Source organism: Vicia villosa, linkage group LG1, assembly GCF_029867415.1.
Source record: "Vicia villosa cultivar HV-30 ecotype Madison, WI linkage group LG1, Vvil1.0, whole genome shotgun sequence".
In the NCBI taxonomy this organism is placed as follows: domain Eukaryota; kingdom Viridiplantae; phylum Streptophyta; class Magnoliopsida; order Fabales; family Fabaceae; genus Vicia; species Vicia villosa.
The window spans coordinates 2,285,840-2,312,270 of NC_081180.1; the positions used below are offsets into that span (position 1 = coordinate 2,285,840).

The 26,431-nt window shown below is 34.2% G+C and overlaps 2 protein-coding genes and 1 long non-coding RNA gene across 32 annotated transcripts; 1 reads left to right on the plus strand and 2 right to left on the minus strand.

Moving 5' to 3' along the window:
* Window positions 1–5,318: 5,318 nt before the first annotated feature.
* On the minus strand, window positions 5,319–6,042 carry LOC131599551 (uncharacterized). Its single transcript, XM_058871867.1, has one exon. It carries the CDS (start codon window positions 5,996–5,998, stop codon window positions 5,438–5,440), a length of 561 nt encoding a protein of 186 aa, XP_058727850.1. The 5' UTR covers window positions 5,999–6,042; the 3' UTR covers window positions 5,319–5,437.
* An 8,212-nt stretch (window positions 6,043–14,254) lies between these two features.
* LOC131626526 (uncharacterized) lies at window positions 14,255–19,403 on the minus strand. 30 transcript variants are annotated; one of them, XR_009291205.1, is made up of 6 exons: window positions 19,070–19,402; window positions 18,846–18,881; window positions 18,676–18,752; window positions 18,016–18,460; window positions 16,036–17,705; window positions 14,852–15,934 (listed from the first exon to the last, which is right to left on the minus strand). It is a non-coding gene; the product is annotated as an uncharacterized LOC131626526 (long non-coding RNA). The 30 variants fall into 30 exon arrangements; XR_009291203.1 differs by having other exon boundaries at window positions 18,636–18,752; XR_009291215.1 differs by having other exon boundaries at window positions 18,636–18,752; window positions 18,998–19,402.
* Window positions 19,404–19,668: 265 nt separating this feature from the next.
* LOC131626602 (pentatricopeptide repeat-containing protein At4g16390, chloroplastic-like) lies at window positions 19,669–21,947 on the plus strand. Its single transcript, XM_058897432.1, has one exon. It carries the CDS (start codon window positions 19,754–19,756, stop codon window positions 21,833–21,835), a length of 2,082 nt encoding a protein of 693 aa, XP_058753415.1. The 5' UTR covers window positions 19,669–19,753; the 3' UTR covers window positions 21,836–21,947.
* Window positions 21,948–26,431: the final 4,484 nt, after the last annotated feature.

Here is a 26,431-nt window from a genome sequence, read left to right on the forward strand (position 1 = left end):
ATATAAAGATATGCCGTCAAAGGGGACAACCTGAGTGTAGTCGTTGAATGGCCTCTAGGTGACGTCATTGTGCATCGTGCGGTCCAGGTACCCACAGTATGGTCCCACCGCATTGTTCCCCCTCTAGAGAACGTATCTGGCTGCCCTGGGCATGGCGTCAACGTACTGAGGATCAATGTGAAAGCCGTGGATCCGGGAGAAGTAAGAGATGATCCAGCTCTGAAACACAAAAACGATAATGTAACGTACCGTAAGTAAATACGAAACATAAATAAATACGAAACATAAGTAAATACGAAACACAAATACGAAACATAAATAAATACGGAACAATTAAAATGAAACACCATGAGTAGTGTGCAGGATCCGGTCAACTGCCTCGTCCTCCAGTTGGAGGCCTCATTCAGCTTCTGGTATAGGTATGCCAGAGTAGCTGCCCCCCCAGTTCCACTGGTGAACGGTGGTCAAGTCCATGAAGTAGCAGAGGTAGGTCACGTCGACGTACCTCGCACTCTTGTCCACAAAGATCACAGCGCCTACCACATGCATGTACCAGCACCGGAGAGCGCAGCCACGGTGATAATGTGTAAATAGGTCGTCACCCGCATCCTCGGCTTCGGCCGCCACCACCAGGTGGTGCTCGAAATAGCGGCTCAGTATGGTGAACCGGATATGAGGCCCAGATGTCGTGATGCACTCATAGTCAGCAACTTCGGGCTCCATACCCAAATATAGCGCCATCCACTCTGTGGCTTCGATCCTCTGGATCCGGGAGTGGGTCAACAACGCCCCCCTGATCGGCAGGTGGAGAAGACACTGCACATCATGCAAGGTGATTGTCATCTCCCCAACCAGTAAGTGGAAAGAAGACGTCTCCTTGTGCCACCGCTCCACAAAGGCCCCCTGTATGCCGTGGCTGATGGTGGAATACCCCGTCATGCAGAGCCCACTAAGCCCTGAAGCTCTCACCGCGTCGTTAAACCACTCGGCAGTCGGTTTAAACAGACTGAAAATCTTCCGGGCATGGTTCACCATTTTTAACGGTCTTTCTCCTGTTACAAAAAAAACAAATAAAAAAGTATGTTAAATAGACCGGTTAAATAGACCGGTTAAATAGACCGGTTAAGAAAATATTGAATAAACGTCTAAATTATAAATGGTTAAATAATGTAGTCGGGCAAATTATAAAAAATACCTCTCCCTCCCAAATACGCCGAGCGACGTGATCGCGGTAGGTAAGCAGCACTGAAGTGTCATTGGGCTCTCCCGGGAAGCCTTCCTCTTGCTCATCCTCCTCCCCGAGTGGAGGGTCAACATCCGGTACCTCCTCCGCCTCGTGGTATGGCACTGCAACCTCCTCCTCCTCCTCTCGCTGGCGGGAAGAAGATACCTGAGTCAGACGACTCCTCGATCCAGATGTAGAGGTACCCTCGTCCATCTCCACGGGAACTCGCACACGTCGTCCCTGGCCCTGCCCCCGTCCCTGTGTCGACGCCAGCTGCGCCGCCGCCCGCTCGCGTCTAGCCGGCGCAGTCTGGGTCTTTCTACCCTGTCTGATGCGTGCTAGGTTGTCTGACATGTTCCTGAAAACAATTGAAATCGATTAATATGCGAGACAACATAAAGAACTAAAAAAAATTGCACTTCTGATACAATTCGGAAGTTCATTTCCGAAACTGGGAATGGAGGTGTTTTCGGAAATGAACTTCTGAAACACCCATGCGCAGAAGTTTTCTGCAACTTCCATGGCATAGCCCAAAATCCTAAATCAAAACTACTTTTATGCCTACTAAACAACCTAATATCAGTACCAACCTATCTTAATGTGATTTTTTCAATTTCTAAACACCCTAATAGAGTAATGAATAATGGACCTAAAAATTGAAAAAAAAATGATAAACTTACCAATTAGTGTTTGAGATTATTTAGGTTGAGATTGGAAGAAGACTTTGGCAATCTCTTTGACTTCACACTTGCTTGTTGCAGAAATTTTGAAAGATGATGAGTTTGGAAGAAGATTAGGGTAAATGAATGGGGGAGGGGGGCTGTTTTGCTTAATCTGCAAAACGCGCAGTATTTCGGAAATGAACTTCCGAAATGCTGTTTTAGAAAATGAACTTCCGAAATAAGACAATTTTTTCAAAAAAAAAAAAGGCACTTTCGGAGATGCATCTCCGAAAACACCTTTTTCTTGCATTTCGGAAATGCATTTCCGAAGTCAGGGGTAGTTTGGGTTTTTTACCAGAGGTGACTTAGAAGGTTGGGAGGTGGCCAAAGAATTTTCCAAGCTTTCGCCGTGTTGCATTGTAGTTTTGTGTTGAAAATTTGTACTTAACTATGTTTTGAGTTGTAACTTAAAAGTAGATAACTAAATTTGTGTTGAGTTGTATCATTGTTCTAAAAGTTTCTAACTTACTTTTTGTTAAAAACTAGTTAGTAGTTTGTTTGTTTAATTAAGAGGTGGTTAGGTTGTGAGATAACTTGCCTAACAAGTAAGTATGTATGTATTATTAATTCAATGAAAAAGATTACACTTTATCAGCGTATTTCTCTCATAATTCAATCCAATTTAATTTAGCAAGTGTAATTGCTTGACTTAGGAGAAATAGTTTCTTCTTCTTTCACTATAAGAAAAACGCATGCTAGCCAGAGTTAAAACCCCTCGCAAAAAATTGAGTTTGCTAGGGGTTTAACTCGCAATGTTTATTTAAAAAAATTGAAACTTTTAATACTCTTTTTATAATTTTAAAATGGACGGATGGAACATATAAGACGGATAATTATTGGGGGAAATTCAATTTTTGAACTTTACAAGAGGATACACCTCACAAAAAGTGATTATTTCTAACACGCCTATTACGCAGTCTAAGCATGTAGGCTAACATGCACGAAATTGTCTTTTTGTTATCTTGCAAGTGTTAAACACCTCGTAGATGCCAACATCATATGTGTAGCGAAGGAAAAAACACCTTGCAGATGCCAACATATTAATTATTCACAACGTCTCTCCACTCCTCCCTTTTTATTAATTCTAACATTCTCTTTCTTTCTTCTTTTCTCTATTTTGAACCAATTCATCTATATTCTCCCATTTCATCTATCTAAATTCATTCATCTATCAATCTCAAACTTTCCTTCATCAATATTAGTCTAATAAAAAATAAATGTGCGCTCGTGCGTACGTGTGTGCAAAAGCTAATTATTTAATATAATTGACCGAAAATTATGAATTAGTCAATAAATTAAAATCTCTTTAGTAATTAAAATGGTAACAATGTTATAAATGTGCAGTATAAAATAATATCAATATTATCGTAGTAAGATGTACGATATAACGTATTCATGAAAATGTGGACTTAAACCATATTTTAAAAAAGGAGTTAAAGGATTTATCACATTTGCATTTGTTCAAGGATGTTGTCGAAATGAATAAGTAATATAATGTATGTGGAATAATTGTGGATGTAGACATAGAATTAGTGACCTACCTAAACTAGAACGTCATTTGAAGAGAGTTGGTTTTAAGAAATATTATTGGGTTTGGACATCTAAAGGAGAAGAATTGACAAATAATGTACCGGAGACTACTAATGTGCGAGTTTCAAGCAGTCGACTACATATGGAATTTAAAGAAAAATTTAATCTAATTGATGACATGGTTGGTGATGCTTTTGGGTTGAATGATGAACTTCAAGATTTTGATTGAAAAGAGTTGTCGAATGAGAAAGTGTGGAAATTTTATCAATTGTTGAAATAAATTAATGCGCCGTTGTTTAAGGGGTTGTCGGAATCTAAATTATGAATATGGGTGAGATTATTAGCCTCCAAGTCAAATTGGAATGTTCCAGGTGAGTGATTGAAATTATTTGTTAAAATAATGTAGGACGCGACTCCTACGAAAGACAACTTGCCTACAAGTTTTTATGATGCAAAGAGCTTGGTGTTGAAGTTGGGTTTAGAAGTAAAAAAGATTGATTATTGCATTAGAGGTTGCATGTTATTTTATAACAATGAGTTTGGTACAAAAGATTGAGTGTTTGAGGAATGTGAGTTTTGTAACAGTCCAAGGTATCTAGTTCGCAGTAAAGCCATTAATTAGATACATCTTGAATTTCTAGAAGAACCCAAAAATGTTAGAATTATATTATGCTCTGATAGTTTTACTCCATGTGTCGAAGTGTCAACAATTTTATATTCTTGTTGGTCAGTTATTGTTACTCCTTAGTCCTTACAACCTCTCTCTTCAGACGTGCATGACAAAACCTTACATGTTTTTTACTTGCCTCATTCCAAGACCGCCAAGTCCATGAGAAGGAATTGATGTGTATTTACAATCTTTAATTGATTATTTGAAGATGTTATGGATTGGAGAATGGACATATGACATATCTCGTAAATAAAACTTTACGATGCGAGCTTCTTTGATGTGGACTATTAACGAATTTTCTGCATATGACATGTTATCTGGTTGGGGTACGCATGCTAAAATGGAATGTCGGAATTTCATAGTTTACACAAAGGCATTTACTTTGAAAAAGGAGAGAAAAGTTTGTGATTTGATTGTCACTGTTGGTTACTACCAGAAAACAAACAAAAATGCTTTAAAAAAAGCGAACAAGTGACAGATATGTCTCCCCTCTATTGTCACCGCATGAAAAATGGAAAAGAGTTTGTCAACTACAAAAATTCACAGATTATGAAAAAGCATGCACAGTTCAAGGATATTAGGAGAAATAAAATTGGACAAAAAAAAGTAATTTTTGAGACCTCCCATATTGGAAAGATCGGTGAACAAGAAACTACTAGTTATGTTCATGCTTATTTTACATCATGGTATGGTAGGTATTGGCACTCAAACTCAGTATTTTTTTTTTAGAATTTATTGCAACTGCGTATTTGAACAATGAAAAACCGAAACTCAGTAATTAACCTTTTGTCGCAAATTACTGATTGGGTTTAGTACGTGTTGCTCTTGGAATCAGGATTTTTCATGGTTGCAAATCCAAATCAGAAAGAGGTGAAGTTTGGTGAAGATTACTGAGTCTGATCACAATTGTTCTATTTGTGAGCTTGGTAAAACTGTTTACTAACGGTTCTGTATGGTCCGGAGATTAGAACCGTTATACCGAACCAATAATTTAGTTCAGTTTAGTTCGAAATAAATCGAAATGATTTGGTTCGATTGAGATGAACTTTTATAATGATTCGATTCAGTTCAGTTTTGTATTTATCTTATAAGTTTAAAACCAATGCAATCATACCACATAACATTATTGAATATAAAAATGATTTCTAGTAGAAAATCTACCAACAATAAATTGATAAACCATGTGGAATTGCAGAAAGCATATAATCAAAATCAACATGCAGCATGCAAAATTGTACTTCATACATACCAATAATTGATTTTCAGCTATCTACATATGAATCTATGTATCTAGTTTCCATAATCATAACTAAAATCAGAAATACCAACCATAGCAGAAAGAACTTGAGAAACAATATAAAACCCACCTCCAAAAATAGCCACAATCAAAATCGCAGTTATAGGATTCTTCAGAAGCTCAAAGATAGGCACCATGATTGTATAAATAGCACCTGTACTAACAGTTAGTGCATACAATCCATACCTTCTAACATTATCCCAAAACTCTTCCACAAGTGGCCCTTCAGGTCCCAAAGCCAATGCCTTATGTTCATCCATTCCACTCAGAAGCAACAAAACTCCAACAGAAACAGCTCCTATTATCATAGCCCTAGAGTTTCCATTTTCAAGATTTTCAAGAACTTCAAGTTTCATTGGTGCATCTTCTACAATTGGAGTTTGTTTTGTGAGTTTTGATGCAGCAGATTTTGAAGGTGTGTGTTTCATGTTTTTGATGTGTAATGCTTTGTTTGGTTTGAGGAATAATTGATGGTTTTTTGGAGTGAAAAGAGAACAGGAAGGGTTGGATGAATTTGGAAGCTGAAGCCTTAGTTTCAGGCTTAGATTTTCCATTTTTTTTCCTCCTTAGATTTTTCTAGCTATCACTCACATATACTGCTAATCTTTTAAGTATTCAATTTTTGTGGATGTAAATGAAAGTGGTTACCTTATCTTCGTTTTTCTTTTTTATAATTTATTTCATTTTAGGCCTTATATTATCTTATTATACTTTATTCCCACCGCTCAAAAATCTTTTAAATGGCACATTTAATATTTTTACTTTAAAATTATTGATGTATTAATTAATTAATATTATCAGTGAGTGACAATTTATTAAGAATATATTATAATTGTGTTATTTTTAAATAAATTAAAAATATTAAAAATATTTAATTATTATTTTTAATAAATGTGAATGTTGTGAGATATATTTTCCTTATATAAACATTTTTCTATAAAATTTAATTATAGTTAGAATAAGTTAAATAAGTTTTTTTATATAATTATCTCAAATTTTAATTTTAATCCTACAAAATGTTTTCATTAAATTTTAATCTTTAAAATTTATTTTTTCATGAGTTTTGATCATTAATGTTAATTGAATATTTAGTAAAATAATTTATATTATTTATTTTTAATATTTTTATCATATATATATATATATATATATATATATATATATATATATATATATATATATATCAAAATCTATTTTTAGTCCCTAAAAAATTAAAAGGTTGGTCCTCAAAAGTTTAAATAATTAATTATTAATATAATTTTTTTTTCCTTTTTTTGGTCAAAGGTTGGCTTAAAAGCCCAAAGAGAAATTACATATTGACAATTTTTTTATAAGTCTTTTCAATCAAGTTTCCTTTATACTACCCAACGAGACTAATAGGATAATTAGTGTAATTAATTTCGGTTTGATAGGATCAATATAACTCAAATTAATTTTAGGTGAATTCTTATCTACCCAACTCAAAAAGTTGGGTAAAGTTACCTTCAATATAAAATGTCTTGGAAACCAAAAAAAATATTATTTAATAATTAATTAAATAAGATAAAATTAAATGATGCAATGTGATTGATGGAAGGTACACTACCCAACTTTTTGAGGTGGGTAGAGAAGTTGTCCCCTTAATTTTATAATTTTCAAGATCAATTTTGGCAAGCCTATCTACGTATGTATTCGCCTCCCGATATATCTTTTTCCAGCAAACAACATTCAAGTGAACCATCGCTTGTTTAGTCTGTATCACCAAGTTTGTCACCTGACACGAAAGCTTCCTCGGATTCGTCATCAGCTTAAAGATATCACTACTATTTGTTTCAATTTCAAGCCAATGCACCTCTTGCTCAAGGGCCATATGAACTTCTTACCACACACCCCATAATTCCGCATGAAGACTCTGGCATATACCGAAAGCCTTCGATAATCCTGCTATCCAATTTCCCTCAGCGTTGCGAAACACTCCACTGCATCCAGCATTGCCATTGACTGCCTCCGCTTCATCAACATTCAGAGCCACCCAATTCACTTCAGGGGGATGTCACTTAATAAGCTCCATTCTTGTTGTTCTTATAGAACTCCTGATCATGTGCAGCTTCCTACTACTCTTGTACTACTGAACGCTAGCCAAGATGTGTTTAACCAAATCAGTAGGCATAACATATTGATCATTGTGGACTCTTTGTTTATGCCAGTACCATAATGTGTAGCAAACTTGAGCCCAAATATCTCGCCAATTATTATTGTATCCTTTCGAATGATTCCAACCCATCAAAATTGAATCAATCCAAGCATCCCTATTAGCAGAGAAAAAATCAGCAACATGATTATCTTCGACCAAAGAAAGCCACATTGACCTAGCTATGATATAATCCCTGAGAACATGGAGCATATTCCCCTCAGTAGTAGGGTAATGAGTGCAGTATGGGTCTCCCATGCCTCTCATATGAAGAAAAATGTTAGTCTTTAGTCCGCCGTGTTTCAGCTTCCAGATGAAAGATCGTATTCTCTCCAGTAGATTGAGCTTCCAAATGATACTCCACACTTTAAGTTTGTCTTTCTTAGCCCATTGATTCAGACACTCATTAGCACTAGCTATGGTGAACATACCATTAGAAGTGCAACTCCAAGTGCACACATCCTTGCCAAACCTTTCATTTAGAGGAGGAATAGCAAGGAGTCTTTTTTAAATTAAGGGTGCTTAACATTATTTTAAGCAGTGGCTAGTTCCAATTCCCATCACCATTGATACACGCACCAACCAATAAGTACTGGTCTGCAACTGACACAGTAGATTGCTGGTTTGAGAGCTTGATGTGAGGACCTAACCGGCAGTCATGCATAACTCTAATGTTTTGCCCATCTCCTACCTACCAACGCGAATTTTCTTCCAGCAGCTACCACATACCTGCAAGTTGCTTCCAAAGGTTCTAATCAGCCGGTTTAGACATAATTTTATGTCATTTTTGCCTTCTATTTTCATATTTGCCTCGCAAAACCTCGCACCATAAGGTTTTACAAATATTATAAATGACATGTCATAAAAAAGTTATTTAAAAATATAAAATGTGAATATTTGTAACAAAAATAAGAGAGATACTTGCATGGAAACGAACATAAATTCATAATTCTATGCCATTTCTGCCTTCTATTCTCATATTTTCCTCGCAAAATTCTCGCTCCATAAGGCTTTACAAATATTATAAATGACATGTCATAAAGAAGTTATTTAAAAATATAAAATGTGAATATTTGTAACAAAAATAGGAGAGATACTTGCATGGAAACGAACATAAATCCATATTTTTAGGAACAACTAATAAGGAGAGAGAAAATTTAAATTTATTTAAAATTTAATTTAATTTTTAATTGGAATCATTGGGGGTGGTTGTGATAATGGAAGGGAGAGACAATTTTATTTTTATTTTTTAACTAATAAAAAATTATAATTGGTTGTGTGTAAGATTACGGTTATGTTTGTGTCTACCTAAGAATTTTCCCCAAAATAGATACTAAAATTGATCAAAAAAATTAAGAAATCAAAGTTTAGAAGACATTTTTAGATAAACTAAAACTAATTGTTTATAGTTGGCTTAAAAATCTAATTAAACTAACAAACAAGAATACACATTATGTTAGAATGGCTCTGCTAGGGAAAAAAGTGACGACAGCCAGGTGACTTTAACAGACAAAGAAGGCCAAAAGAATTGAAGAATAAAATGTATAAAGAAAGGAGAATGACCTGCAAGGGAAGGTGAAAAATAAGATAGGAACTCAAGAAGAGGAAAACATGGACATGGCGAGTATCTCTTACAAAGCAATTGTTACAAGAAGAATTTCTGAGGAGGAGATGGGTAGAAATGTAACCACAATTGAAGAAGGAGATATGATCACAAATGTGTTTGGAGATATGAACATCGAGGAACACAAAATTGGTGAGTATGAATGCCCTGAGTTCCGACAAAGAAGAAGAACACATTGCTGCTCTTTCGAAGAAAGATGTCATCGTGAAAATGTTAGGGAAACACATTGAAAGCACTAAAGAACTGATTAAACCAGATGAGGGAGAGGAATGGAGTTTTAAGCATTGTTGATTTGGGGCAAGAATATTATATTGTCTCGTTTACTAGTGATGGGGATCAGTATGTGGCGCTGATGGACGAACCATAGTTAATCTACGACCACTACTTGTCAATTAAGGAACGGAGTCCAAATTTCTGCCCTGGAAGTGATGCCATTGTAAAAATTGTTTTTAGAGTTCGAATCTCTGGGTTACTTGAAGAGTATTATGATGCTAGAGTCTTGTCTTTTCATTGACAATAGAATAGGATCAACTGTCAAAGTTGATAGAAATACCCTAAGCAGAGAAAAAGGGAAATACGCTAGGCTTTGCGTTCACATAGACCCAACAAACCCTTTGTTGGCTATGTTTGCTATTAAAGGGAGACACTACAAAATAGAATACAAAGGTTTCCACTTGCTTTGCTTGAATTGTGGTCGTTTCGGCCATTATAAAGAAATGTGCGGGGAGATTGGAGGAATAAAGGAGCCTGGAAAAGAAGCTGCAGATATTAGAAACAACACCAATGGAGAAATTGTGAGGGACAATGTTACCATGGGGGATGGTCCTTGGGTGGTGGTCTAGAAACTTCGGCGACATAAAAAAGGAAAAGAAGCGGAGGTCAAGGATATGGCGAAATCAAAAGTGGCAGCTCGAGGCGGAGCTCCGACAACATTGAATGCAAGAAAAAACAAAGGGACAACAAATGATTCTAAATTTATTATTCTTGATAAGGAGGCTACAAATCTGGAAGTCCAAACACTAATAATCAAGGAAATTAATGAGGAAGTTATAGCTTCTAAAAATGGTAAATTGGAGGACAAGGCGCAAAATTCAAAGGAACCAATTGATGAGCAACACGTGGAAGAATTATTTGGGGAAAATCAAAGGAAAAATAAAAATTTAACCAAAAAGACTGTGAAAGTAACAACACATAGAATTATCAAGGAGAAAAAAGGCGGGTCCATTTGGGAAAAAAAGAAATTTATGATCGGATGATTGGACAAGAAGGGCCGAATGAGGTGGTGGTTGGTTTGAGATTATAATAAAGAAATCCGAGTTTGAGGTCACTTCAACCCAAATCTATTGGGCCAGACAAGGGCTCAGTTCATTTGATCAATAAATTGGGCCTAAAGTAATTTAAGACACATGGATCTCTTAATGAAAGGCAGAATGACGAAATGTTTGAGACAAACAAATACACCCTCAATCAAAGTTCTAAGAATGGAGAACAAGTTGAAGAAAAGGAGTTTGGTGAGGACAACGTGGACTATGCTAGAGTGGTGGAAGTTGATTCAAACATAGATGTGGTTGAAGAAACCCCTAGTTGAGAGCAAAGACTTGGACAACAACAATAAAGTTTTTTTTATGGTTAGCTCGATTAATAATAAAGTAATGTTATAGAATTTCCGAGGAGCAACGAGTAAGGCCTTATAAAGAGTGTATAAGCAATATTTGAAAGAAGTTAATCCTGATATTTTTGTGCTAATGGAAACAAGAATGGATCCTATTAAGCTATATAAGACCTTCAATAATCTAGGATTTGATAGCTTGGTAGGTTCTGAGGTGAGGTTTTTTTTGTGTTGAAATTGCAATGGCTTGGAAATCAAATAGGATAAAGGTAGATTTGCTGCAAACTCATTTTTAACTTTTGCTTGCAAAAATCAAGTTTAAGGAGGGTGAGAAGTACAACTTTTGCTTTCCTATTTGGCAAGCATCACATAGTTTGTCTTTTAAAAATTTCATTTTAGGAAAACAAATTACTAAATTTTTGGATGATGCTTTATTCAACAAGTCAAAATGCACTTGACTGGAACGTCCATGTCATAACCAAGAATCTTCACCCTTGGCGACTAAACACTTAGTTCCATGCATTGACACGTCATCTAGATCAAGCATATAGATGTTATCAATCCTAGAACCCTTAAACACAAATTCCTTACTTGACTTATGCTCATTTAAACAACTAAGGCTATGTTTGGGAGTTTGGAGGGGAGGGGAGGAGAGGGGAAGGCTTCCAAAAACAAAATTTTAAAAAAATGTAGGAAAATATTTGACATTTTTTGAAAAAATGGTTTTGTTTAGAATGATAAAAGAGTCATTATCATTACTAAATTTTTAATTTTCAAAATATTATAACAACCTAAAAGATATTTAGAAAATTTATGTAAGTCCTTCAAAACCCTCTAAAACCCTCCTTCAATACAATTTTTGAGTTCCCCCATTTTATGGGGTTTTTGGTGTTATGAATAAACTCAAACCCTCCAAAACCCTCCTACCCAAAATATTTTTATCCTTTTCACCCAATTCTTCCAATTTTTCAAAACCCTCCCCTCCCTTTCCCTCCAAACTCCCAAACATAGCCTAAGAGTATCAAAAACTATAATGTATCCTTTGCCGCATAATTGGCTAACGCTAAATAGGTTGTGTTTAAGCCCTTTAACTAAAAGCACAATTTGAATAATGATTGTGAAGGAATTTCCCACACTACATTCTCCTAACATTATAATTTGCTTAATTGTCAACTAATATAATTTAAAAGTATTTTTTATTTTCAAAATGAAATTTTGAATAAATTGATAATAATAATAATAATTAAAAAAATAAATATAAAAATTATTAGAAGAGAATACTGTATCTTACGCACCACTGAATTGGCAAAAATTATTAGAAGAGAACATTCTGATTTTCCTAATTATTACGCTTTCGTAAATGCATCTACGAAAATAACCAAATATTTTTAAAAAAATGTGCTTTTGGAAATGCATTTACGGAAATTGAGAGCATTTTTGAAATTTCGCACGGTGTGTCTGAGAGATTCATGGGGTGGATTGAGAAATCTTCAAAAATTTGATATTTTAATTATAATTTTGGTCCCCCAATTTTGCCTAATTCACGAAATTAGTCCCCCTATTTCAAATTCAAACACTTTTGGTCCCCTTATTTTAAATTCTAACAGTTTTGATCCCCTTTCACGTTTTTAATAGAAAATCGTTGAGATTTTTTCTTTTTTTAACTTATATTTTTATGTATAAAGTACAACAATATGTTTATATACGACGATTTGTCATGTTTCACAAGTAACTTGTTATTTATAACATGAAAACATCGTTAATTTTAAGTGCAAAAGTATGAAAAAGGGACCAAAACTGTTTAAAATTTAAAATAAGAGGATCGAAAATGTTTAAATTTAAAACAGAGACCAAAACTGTTTCAATTTAAAATAGGGGGACCAATTTCGTGAATCAGATAAAATAGGGGCCAAAACTGTCATTAAACTTTTATTTTAAAGAGGTTAAAGGTAGTGCACAATTTTTTTTTACACTGTCATTCAATAAAAACAAATCGTTTTGCCCTGTTATATAAACTAGTGTGATACCCGTGCATTCGCACGGGTACCCGTCGTTTTCGCGGATTTGGATTGAAGAAAATAAAAGGTATTACTAAAAGATTAAATTTGAATTTAAATGGAAAAAGTTATAAAAATACTAATATTAAAAAAAGTAAATATTAAAAAAAAGTAACTTCGTGTTCCTGTTAATATTTAATATTTTGTCAATAACTTCGTATTCCTGTTAATATTTATTTTGATCAGTAACTTCGTGTTCCAGTTAATATTCAAAATTTGTTCCGTTAATCCAATATTTTATTCAGTAACTTCATATTCCCGTTAATATTCAATATTTTGATCAATAACTTCATGTTCCCGTTAATATTCATTATTTTGATCAGTAATTTCATATTCCCGTTAATATTCCAAATTTGTTCACGTTAATATTCAATATTTTGATTATGAACGTTACGTTCTCGTTAATATTCAATATTTTGATTAATAACTTCATGTTCTCATTAATATTTAATATAGTTTGATCAATAACTTCGTGTTCCCGTTAATATTTAATAGTTTGATCAATAACTTCATGTTCCCGTTAATATTCAGTAGTTTTATTTTTTAATTAAAATATTGCTTTTTGTTTGAAAAAATTTTATAAAAAATTTCGAATTGACGTTCCTTTAAGTAAAAATAAAAGAAATTTTTTAAATAAACACAAATAAGAATTTTTTTCACAAATAAAATTATTTAGCAAATAATAATGTTTTAAATAAATTTACATTACATTAATAAATTTTAATTTTGTCTTTTTGTGATGATTTTGAACATACAATCTTGACTGTAACAATCAATTTAATTAATTATCAAATTTTGTATTTTATTATAGGTTAATATCTTTTAATAATTATTAAATTTTAATCAATTGGATATTAGAAATGCAAGTAAGTTGATACTAACTAAATTTACAAACATAATCTTGTGATATCAAAAGTGAACAATTTTATGCAATAAGCACTGGCAATGATTTCATTGCAGTGTTTCCTTATTTCTTCAAGCAGTAACAGGTTGTTGAAATTTTTGTCATTGCAAGCCGTTGTTTCATGCTTTAGGACACATTAAACAGAAAGCTCAAAGTTGCCCATGTTATCACTTACTACACATCTACATCAGGTAAGTGCCACTAATTCTCTTTGTTACACGACTTAACATGCAATCCACTGCTAAAAATTGTTTCTCTCATTACCAAAGGGAGTCATCGATAACATATTGCATGTAGTTTCCCAAAGCTCATGTGCAAATTTGGCATTTCTTAAAAGTACTGAAGAGTTTATAGTTATACCTTTCCCTCCAAAAAGTAACCTCTTGATGTTCCCGAGAAAAATTTAAAAGCAACATTTTGAACTCAATGGCTTCAGTCAAGACTAATTTATACGAAGTACCAGTCATCAAGGACAAGGCATCAAGAGATATTGCATCAGATGAAACTTTAGACATGACTACAGCTGATGGTATAATAAGTAAATGAGTTGGTAGACGTAGACAACACTTTTGGTCATTTTGAAACATCAAAGCATGCATGGAAATGTGAAACAGATATCAACAAAGACCGATAAAAATGTACTCACAGGTGGAGCAAAAGCAACATCAATAATCGAATCTTTCCCGCGGTCAGGGGATTGCAATAGGCGTAGGCGTTCCAGCACAAAGTATGCCAACCAAGACAGGCATGCTAGAACTTCTCGCATGATGTTTGTTTGTACAATTCCAGGATTTGCAACACTGATGCATAACAATACAGAAAATGAATCTTGTTCCTTCCAAAGCACGGGCAACAATCACATCTGACCATTTTTGGACGCTTAGGACCCTTGGGAGGATTATATCCATATAATGCTTGCCTTCTAAATACACACCATGTGCCGACATATACAGGACCCTGAATACCGTCGAGACCCTTCATATTAATCTGCAAGCTTCAAAAGATGCTACAAAAAGCAAAATTCAAGAATAATCATGCAGATGCATATGCTTAATAATTAAAGAAGCATTTTTTTAAATAATAAACTTTCATTAAATCAAAAAAACGATTACACACATGGCGATCAAAGGATCCAGCCTACCAGGAGAAACTTACAGCATCAATATGGCTATATGTGCTCTAAGCACCTTATTATACCAGCCCCTATAGATGATTGTGTCAATAATATTTTTAACTATGGTATCTCTATTTTGTCTAGTGCCAAAACAAACTTCATTCCTATGTCGCCACACACCATAGATTGTTTCAGCTATGGCCAATCGTATAAGTGCAGCAAGCTTACCTTTCCGTATCGTTTTGCTCACCAACCAACAGATTTCTTCTTGCCAAGAGTTGGGCTCATGAACAACTTGAATCCAATTTAACACTGTTTTCCAGATTTTTTTGTTTCCTCACATTCAAAGAAGATGTGATCATGTGTTTCCTCTTTTTGACAGAAACTACATTCACTGCGGGCCAGCATACCAAATCTCTGAAGGCGGTCTCGTGTTGCAAGCTTTCTATGGCACGCCTGCCATAGAGTAAAAATGGCTCGAGGTCTGGCAGCGTTTTGATGCATCAAACTTATCCAATGAATACGTTGCTCCTCACTGATTATGCGCTTGTAAACTGCCCCCACTTTAAATTTGTTTTCCATTTGATTCCATCAAAGAAGCATTTATCTCAAACAAAAACAAAAGTAGCAATTATAGGTATCCAAATAGGCACTTATCTCAAACAACAGTACCAATTATAAGTACCCAAATAAGCATTTATCTCATGACATGACAGTTGCTGCTAAAGAAACAGAAGCAACAAAATTGAAATTGGGAAGCTGAAAGAGAGAGAAATGAGTAGGACCTGCTATATTTTGTTGAGCAGTTGCATTTGATCAGCTGTTTAAGCTTGTCATTGATCAGTTACATTTAGTTGTTTAAGATTGCCATTAATCAAGCAGTTTCACTAAATTTGCATGGATATCAACCGATCATCTATGATTAATGGCATAAACATAAGCATCGATAAATTATCAAAAAAAAATTAAACCTTACCAATGTCCAAATAAATGAAGCCATTTCGAACGCGTTCTGCATGAACAATCGAGATAATAAGAACAAAGAACCAAAATAAAACAACTATCAAGAATGACGTGATTGCAAAATATTACAAAATACATTACATAGTTTACCTAAAATATCACAAATTGTATCAACCATAGCAGTATATCTGGTTTATTGGACCAAAAAAGTTCGTCGCGCGGCTTTACTTGTGTACTGGCAGATGGACCCTGGTGCTGCCAGAATTTAAGTGCTAAAAGTGGATACAAGATGTTGAAGTTTTGTACCTATTACCATCACAAGCTTTTTCATGTAGCGAAAACACATGTTAAACCGAAATAATTTTCAATAGAGCAACTCATTTTGAGTTGTTGAAAAAATGAAAACAGATTATTATACATACAATTGCAGGTATAAAGGAGAACCAGAAGTATATATTCAAACCTGCCAATTTAGAAACTCGATTATCCGAAAAACTCAACGAAGACACTTCATTCATTCAACTCGTCTATCACAAAAAATGAAAGTTAAGAATGACATTCCAAGAATCAAACGTTCATGATTCTCGAAACTGTCACGCGGTAGACTTGAGGAAGTTAACACACGCCTATACTAACGGAAATTTAAAAAAGTTACAAAACAGGAATGGTCAATATAGCTTGTGATTCAAACAATACATGATATATTGAATCATTTACCCTCTTCGGGATTAGTGAACTTGCCGAGATTTTGAGCAACAACAACATTCATCCTGGCAGCCCTAGCTTCAAATGCTTCAATCACTACATTATGCTTCAACCAATCCTCACCCGAAAGGAATAAAAAATCAGTATAAAATCACAAATCAAAGGACACAGGTGTGCTTACATTCAGCCTCAATTGCCGCTCATGAGGCTAAGTTTATTGATTCTGGATCATCCTCAAACTCAATTTCCGGAAAACCAACATATTGTGAATTAGTATCAGTTTGGTCTCCCTTGAAAAATTCATTGAGAGATCTTTGCCTGCTCTGTCGCATAGGAATAACGCTCGTGTTATTGATGAGTTCATCAGTGCTTGCAATATTGAGTAGTTCATCTTCCAACACACGGAAACCACGAGATCCACGACTCTGTTAGACATCAACACAAGCATACACATCGCTTCGACATTAGTATTTCCCTAGATCTCATTTCTATCTTAAATCCATTTATTTCCTGAACAATGTTATAATCAATAAGAAAATTACACTCTCTTAGTGCCAATGAAATCAGAATCAAATTGACACAACACAACCATTCACCGAAAATATCGCAACCCAAAATCAACAGATTAAAATCAGAACAATGGCCCAGATGCAAAAACAACATCGAATCACTCATCATTTCATCAACCAAACCAATTCAAATAAAAAATTCTGCAGCAGCAAACATCACAAAAACTAATAGATGAAAAGCCAACAACATGCTTGATAACATATATATCATAAGATATATATCAAACGATATTTTCAATTGAAGTGTCACTAATAAATTATTGAAATGCCATAATTCAGATGCATACATAACAATCAATTAGCATCAATTATATGACAATGCATTGATATCAAGCATTCAACATTAATCATACTCATAGCAATCAACATAGTACAATTCAGATGGAGTAAGTACTATTACAACTGAACTGAGGTCAATGAGTAAAACCTGTGTGTCTTCATTTGATGAACTAAACTTCCTATACGAAAGAAAATAAATTACCACATGATTCAGATGGAGTTTCATCCTCTTTGTTGTCCCTGTACCGCGAGGCAGTAGTCTCCACTCTGCATAATACACAAAATTCAAACTAAGACATATCACAGAAAAACCAAACTGAACATGAATCATCATTCATCACACAAGACTCAGTCTCTAAGATCCCAAAACAATAACTTCTCAATTAGACACAGACCATAATTGTCAATTTATAAATTCTAATAAAATAAAACAAATCTGCAGTATTCCACTTTTCCAATATTCAGAATTAATTCTACACCTCCAGAATCAATTCGAATTGGTCAAAACGTGAAACCAAACATACACAGAATTTTCCTTAATCCGTTAAACGATTAGAAAATCAATTAATAGACTAACCTTCATTGTCTGAGTCAGTTTCAGGGTCATCCTCAGTATCATCAGAGTCAGCAACATAATCAGGCTTCTTGCTCAAAGTCATCAATTCCAATTTAAGTTAGTTGCTCAAAGTCATCAATTTCAATTTTATGTCTTTGAAGCCGCATGTACTCAGTTTCTTTGCGCTCCAAATTGCTCATCACCACTGGTAATTGAGATTCCTGCACTATCCTTTGAAGCGCTTTACGTTAAATTCAGCATGTATCATTATTATATTAAATCTTAATTAAGTGCACACAAATGAGACATAAAGAGAGGGTGAGATAGCAATTACCTCTAAATACTTCCACCGATTTCCAGATGATAAAAGGTTTTTCAATAAAACAGAATAAGTATGAATTTACACTGAAAAAGCGTAGATAGTCCAAACCAAGATTATGAGTACAAATACACATTCAAACCGGACCTGCAACAGTAAAAAAATTAATATATCAGTTCGAAAAAGCAAAATGAGTCAAAGAAAATACTCGAGAAAACAACATAAAATGAGCACGTGTTTTGAGAATAGGAGAGAGAGAGAGAGAGAGAGAGAGAGAGAGAGAGAGGATGATTGTAGAAAGGCCTGTTAACAAATATCAAACCCTAATTTTTCTGCATATATAAGCATTCAAGGCACAGTACTCAAAAAACGGACATTGTTCACCATCTGCAAACTCCATCACTCTCACACCTTCAAGCTCCTCTAACTCTCCAAAATTCTGCAGAGAAAAAAAATCAAAAATTAAAAGCTTCATATCATATTCAATCTTCTTAAAATGACAAAAAGTAAGAAACTCCATCTTAAAATAAACCTTTCAAACTCAGCAAGTTCTTCTCATTTTGCTTCCCTAAACACACCACCAAAAACAGAAACAAAAACAACAACAATAACAACAAATAAACAAACATTCAGTTTTTATAAAAATGAATCACAAATAAATAATTTTTCAGTTTTTAGTATCACCATAGCCTATTGTTTCGATGAATGCTTTGATTGTTCTTTCACATAAGTTACGGAATCGAAATCGAAACTCACCATGGTAGAATACAAAAAGGGATACCAGTGCTTTCTCCAAAGTCCTGATTTCGTGTTTCTTCTTTTAGGCTAAATAAGATTTTTGAAACCCTAATTTTGTGCATCGTTACATAATCAAAAATCAGAGTTTCATCTCAAACGATAGAGAAAGAGAATAACAAATAGAGGGCAAAGAGATAGAAAGAGGAAAACGAAGATGGAGAAGATTGAGGAAGGGGAAGAACAACCCCACCTTCTGTAGCGAGAAAGGGAAAAATAGAGAAAAAAGAGAGAAAAAGAGAAAAAGTGAGAGAGAAAGAGAAACGTGAAAGAGAAAAAAATAAGAGAGAAACGTGATTCCATGAGGTAGATTGGAAAGCTTTGCAAAGAAGTTGTCCACGTGGAACAACATGGAAGCAAGGGGGCAAATCGGTATTTTCCAGAACATTTAACTTTCTTATATTGTAGATTTTTTATAAATTAAAGTGTTATTTATCCTGATTCATGGTTGTTATTGGTTGACAGTGTAAATTTTTTTTACATTCTCACTGCATTACCATTTTTCTCTATTTTAAAACAAATAAAAAATTAAACTATAAAGCGCCCCATCTTGATCTAACGATCCTGAATGTGATGAATCCCGAATGCTGGCAATATTTTGCAAGATAAGGTTAAGGAAGTCCACATAGCACAGAGGTCAAAAAAATGGCTTACCGTCTTTGCTCCTCTTCTCCTTCCTCTATCTTCCACGACCCACCCTCCTTCTCTTCCTCTTCCCGCAAACCCAAACTTCGAAACTTTCCTTCTTCCCTAACTCCTCAATCCAAATCCATTCTCCAACCTAACCATGTCTCACTTCAAGAACCCATTCCACAACACCAATCCGAAAAAGACGCAAATTTTGATAACCCAGTTGCTAAATCTACTCCCTCGAAAAACAGTCACATATGGGTCAATCCCAAGAGCCCCAGAGCCAGACAATTCCGGAAGAAATCTTATGATGCAAGGTACACTTCTCTTGCTAAGCTTTCCAACTCTTTGGATTCATGCTATCCCAATATAGATGATGTCTCAAGAATTTTTGAGAGTTTGGGAGATAATCTTATAGAACAAGACGCTGTAATCATCATCAATAACATGGAGAATTCCGTTGTTGCACCTTTTGTTCTTGGGTATATACAGAGCAAGATTAGAGCTGTTAGAGATGTGGTTCTTTATAATGTTACACTCAAGGTGTTTCGAAAGTGTAGGGATTTGGATGGTGCAGAGAAGGTGTTTGATGAAATGGTTAACCGAGGGGTGAAGCCGAATAATATTACTTTTTCGACTATAATTAGCTGCGCGAGGTCTTGTAATTTGCCGAATAAGGCTGTGGAGTGGTTTGAGAAGATGCCGTCGTTTGGAATTGAGCCGGATGATGTTACGTATGCGGTTATGATTGATTCTTATGGGAAAGCGGGTTATATTGATATGGCTTTGAGCTTGTATGATCGTGCGAGGACTGAGAAATGGCGACTTGATAATGTGACGTTCTCTACGATGATTAAGATGTATAGGGTGGCGGGGAATTATGATGGATGTTTGAATGTCTATGAAGAAATGAAGGCTCTTGGTGTTAAGCCTAACTTGGTTGTTTATAGCACTCTTTTGGATGCCATGGGGAGAGCTAAGAGGCCATGGCAGGCCAAGAGTATATATAAAGAGTTGATAAATAATGGACTAATTCCAAATCGAGCAATCTATGCGGCTCTCATACATGCTTATGGTAGAGCGCGGTTTTGTGAAGATGCTCTAGTTGTGTATAAGGAAATGAAGGAAAAGGGAATGGATTTGAATACACATCATTATAATACCCTTTTAGCTATGTGTGCTGATGTTGGTTACACTGAGCAAGCGTTTGAAATTTTTGAAGACATGAAAGGTTGTGATACTTACTGTCCGGACAGTTGGACATTCTCGTCGTTGATTACCATATATTCCTGCATTGGGAAAGTTGAAGAGGCTGAAAGGTTGATGTCTGAAATGAATGAATCTGGATTTGAGCCTAATATTTTTGTTCTGACTTCGCTCGCCCAATGCTATGGAAAAGCCAAGCGTATTGATGATGTTGTGAAGACATTTAATCAGCTATTGGATATGGGCATTGAACCGGACGATCAGTTCTGCGGTTGTCTTCTGAATGTTATGAGCCAAACACCAAAAGAAGAACTTGGTAAGCTAACAGATTGCGTGGCAAAGGCTAACCCAAAACTTGGGTTGGTGGTGAGATATTTGGTGGATAGGCTGGAGGGTGATGAAGAGTTCAAAATAGATGCAATAGAACTCTTTGGCTCAATTACTAATGGAGTAAGGAGGGCATTTTGCAATTCTCTGATTGATATTTGTATCAACTTGGATTTGCTGGACAAAGCATGTGTGCTTCTTGACCTTGGTTTGACACTTGAGATATATACAGATTTACAATCCAGATCTCAAACTCAGTGGTCTTTGCATTTAAAGGGTCTCTCAGTTGGATCTGCACTGACAGCATTTCATGTTTGGATAAATGACTTGTCTAAGTCTTTTGAATCAGGAGAGGACCTTCCGCCTCTACTCGGGATCAACACGGGTCACGGGAAACACAGGTATTCTGAGAAAGGTTTGGCAGGTGTTATTGAGTCGCATATGAAGGAACTCAACGCTCCATTTCGGGAGTCTCCCGATAAGGCTGGCTGGTTTTTGACTACACAGGTAGCAGTCAGTTCATGGATTAAGTCTAGGGATTTGTCCAAACTAGTTGTTGCGTAATTTCTGAACTATGCGGTTATCCGATGCTCTAGCAATGACTTTTTTATATTCATAATGTAGTTTTAATGCACTTTCCTTGTCTTGAGAGGAAATTTTTGCATTAGCTTCATAAGTAACTCTTGTTTTGTAGAAAGTTAGATGCTATAAAGACATTTAAAAAGTTAGAAAACCCAATTAACATACGCCAACCATTTGAATTGCAGAAAAATAAGAATTCAATGTCACTTTGATATGTTTTAATATAAGATACTAGTAACAAAAACCTGTATTTATTTATATAATACATTAATTTTTAATAGAAGGTTAAAAAAGACAAAATATTTAAATTAATCATAGTTTTTTTGTATATAATATATTTAAATAAATAATTTTTTTCTGATATCATTTTTGGATCTTAAATACCATTATTGATATATAAAAATATTTAAATTAATAATATTTTTTCTCGTATATAAATATTATTTATGTTTAGGTATCATTTAGAAAAATATCTGGATCAATAGTAAATTTTCGTATATAAAAATATTAAAATCAATAATAAATATTGTTCCCGTATATAATTTTTGAATCAATTTTTTGGATCCGAAATACCGTTTTTAATATATAAATATATTTAGATCATTAATTGATTTTTTCCATATACAAATATTATTTATGTTTAGGTATCGTTTAAAAAAAATTTGAATCAATTGTAAATTTTCGTATATAAAAATATTTAAATCAATAATAGTTTTTTTTCATATTTTTTTTAATAAAACTTTTTTGAATCATAAATAGCACTTTTCGTATGTAAAAATATTTAGATCAATAATAAATTTTTTCCAATTTACAAATATTATTTTTGTTTATGTATCTTTTATAAAAATATTTGAATTAATAGAATTTGAACCTAATAGAATTTGACTATAAATTATAGTAATATGTTAAAATTGAATAAGTAATACAATTATATTGATAACATATATTTGTAAAATAAGACCTTATATTTCATGATTGATTTCTGATTAATTTTCCGGTAACCTAATCTATGTCAGTAACCTTACTGAGATACTCATCTCAATCGCCTGACTGATGTTTTTCTGTAACTTTACCGATGCTAGTAACCTTACTGGGATATTCATCCCAATCGCATGATTGATGTTTTTCGGTAACCTTACCGATGCTAGTAACCTTACTGAGATATTCGTCCCAATCGCCTGATTGATGTTTTCCGGTAACCTTACTGATGCCAGTAACCTTGTTGATATATTCTTCTCAATTTCCTGATTGATTTTTTGGGTAACCTTACCGATGTCAGTAACCTTACTGAGATATTCACCCAAATCACCCGATTGACGTATCCCGGTAACCTTACTGATTATAGCAACCTTGCTGTTCAATTTACTTTTTCTAGCCACCGAATTGATATTATTCCAGTAACCCTACTGATGTTGGTGTAAAGCCCAGTTCCCCTCTAGCACATTAATTTAAAAGCCCAGTTCCTGCCTGGCAAGCCATCAAAATCAAATTCTCGTTCGGTAACCAGTTCTTGCCCGGTACTTCCAAACTTCTAGACAAATCTTGGAGTCTTGCGGTATTTAATAACCATTCGATTCGAACGTGCGAGAACTACGTACTCTCGCACCCTTCGATCAAAGAGTAATTATATAGGGACAACTGTCATACCTCAAATTTGTCCACCCCGTTTAAAAAAAATCACATAATCTTTAAAATTGGCTTTTTTTATAAAAATCTTTGGTTTATTTACATTGTGGATTGATAATTTCTTTAGTTAGTTTACAATAACATTTTTGATTTTAAATTTTTTTGGTTTATTTACCCTAACAAATTGGAGTTTATAAATTTTTTGGGTTTGTTTTGGGTTTTATTAACATTTGGTTTGGATATAAAAAAATATAAAATAGTTTATTTCAAAATATTTATATTTTAAAACAATAACAAATGCTTGCTCTTCCTTATATACTTTCAACTGACTTTTAATTTTGAATAATTAAGTATAGCACAATTGATAAGGGAGAAGAGCTTGCAAGTATAATGTCACGGGTTCGAATCCCACCATTGCAAGTATAAATAGGGCTCTTATCCACTGTATTTCGTCATCCAAAAAATTCAGCAATTTCACATTTTCTCATAAACTTTTTCAAACACTTTTTTATTTTTATTGGTGTTGCTTTCAATCCATTTTGGGGTCAATGATTTCTACATGAGGCCCCTCCCCTTTCTTTTTTATCAAAACTTTGTTTTTTTTTTCAAAATCTTTTGGCTTAACCTTCCCTTTTGGCCAATGATGATACTTTAGGCCTCTCTTTCTAAAATATAATTCTTTTAAAACTCTTTTATCAAATTTTTGGCCAATGACTTCACATGAGACCACCCTTTTTAATTTTTCAAAACTTTGTTTTTTTGCCAATGATGCTACATGAGGCTTTCCTTTTTAAAAAAAATCTATTAGTCAACAATTGTCAAGGTAGTTGTTCGTACGAACAACGCCCAAATACTTTAAAAAAACCTAAAGACTAAATGGACCCCCTTGGATACAAGGGAGGCAAAGGGTGTCTAACACCTTCCATTTACCTAATTTACCTACTTACCCAAATCTCAACACCTATAAAGTTTTCCCCTTTTTTTTCTTCCTTTTTTTAAATAAATTAATGGTTGCGTCTGTTTTATAAAATTTCAAATTGGTTGCTACATATCCGAAACGAGTTAAACTCGCTAGTAGAGCCTATGAATGTATTCATTGGGTATGCAACAAACAGTAAGCCATGAAGGTTTTATGACCTAATTGCAAAAGTGATCATAGAATCAAATGATGTTGAATTCTATGAAGAAAAATTTCGTTTCAAATTGAGAAATAGTGGGGCACCCAATCAAGTCACATTCCTGTGATAAGAAGTACAGAAAGCAACGATAACGTAGAAAACGAACTTCAAAGAAGTAAAAGAGTAAGAGTTGCTAAAGACAATGGGCACGATTATGCGGCTTATAATGTAGAAGAAGATCCAATAAATCTTCAAGAAGCACTGTCATCTCTGGATGCAGATTTATGGCAAGAAGCTATCATTGATGAGATAGATTCTCTAGAGTTTAACAAGACCTGATACCTAGTAGACTTGCCTCCTGGTTGCAAACCAATGGGATGTAAATGCGTTTTGAAAAAGAAACTAAAACCTGATGGAACTATTGATAAATACAAGGATCGCCTTGTAGCCAAGGGTTTTAGACAAAGAGAAAATGTAGATTTCTTCGACACCTTCTCTAAAGTCACTAGAATTACATTCATTAAGGTACTTATTTCAATTGCTGCTATTTATAACTTACTAGTACACCAAATTGACGTTAAAACAACTTTTTTAAATGGTGACTTAGAAGAAGAAATCTATATGGAACAACCTGGAGGTTTTGTGACCATGGACAAGAAAACAAGGTCTGCAAGTTAGATAAGTATCTGTATGGACTAAAACAAGCTCCTAAGCAATGACATGAAAAGTTTGATAAATTAATGATATTAAATGGGTACAAAGTGAATGAAAGTGACAAATGCATTTATTACAAATATGAGAATCACATCTGCACTATCATATGATATGTCTATATGTAGACGATCTACTCATATTTGGATCAAACTTTCAGGCTGTTAATGTTATGAAATCATTGTTATGCAACAACTTTGATACGAACGACCTCGGAGAAGCGAGTGTGATTCTTGGTATCAAGTTCGCAAGATCCGAAAAATGAATTTCTTTGGATCAATCATATTATGTGGAAAAGATCTTAAAGAAATATAATTACTTGACTATAAACCAACGAACACACCATTCGATCCAAGCATGAAACTGTTTAAGAACACAGGTGAAACTGTTAGACAGACAAAATATGCAAGCATCTTTGGCCATCCTAGAACGCTTAAACACAAAGTCCTTACTTGCCTTATGCTCAATTAAATACCTAAGAGTATCAAAAACTACGATGTATCCTTTACCGCATAATTGTTCACTGTAGTTAAACATTGTCGCATTTATATTAAAAGTTTGATATCATACTATAGAATAAAGCAATATGAGAATTTTGGCAAGTTTGCCAAGTGTCAGCATTTTAGACACTTTACTATTTTAAAATTTTCTATTTTAGACAATCTTACTATATTTGTTATAATTTATTTTTAATTGTTTTTTTATTTTATTTGGATTTTCATCAGTATTCAAATTCAATTTATATTTATTTATTAATCTTTAATAATAAATCAATTGTCTAATTAAATTCAAATTACACTACAAATTATTTTGTCATTAATACATCCACTTATTTATTACTACTCTCCATGTAATACATGGAGAAACCAAGAGACAAATTCTATTTACAAAGTTTTTCATTTAATAATCACAACACACAATGTACTCCATCCACCAAAATTCTGTGTTTTTTAAACACACCATGTTTCTCTCTTAGTCTCACTTTATAACACACTATTTATTTCCCTCTTCAACCGTTCGTTCTTCACCTTCCTTTAAGCTTCTATTTCATCTCACCCTTACCGCTGCCAAACACTCTCATCGGAGAAGTTTTTACCCTCGCCACTGCCAATAACAACCTTCG

Coding starts and splice junctions, on each gene's coding strand:
- LOC131599551 (XM_058871867.1), bottom strand. CDS start 5,998: ATGGAAAATCTAAGCCTGAAACTAAGGCTTCAGCTTCCAAATTCATCC.
- LOC131626602 (XM_058897432.1), top strand. CDS start 19,754: ATGGCTTACCGTCTTTGCTCCTCTTCTCCTTCCTCTATCTTCCACGAC.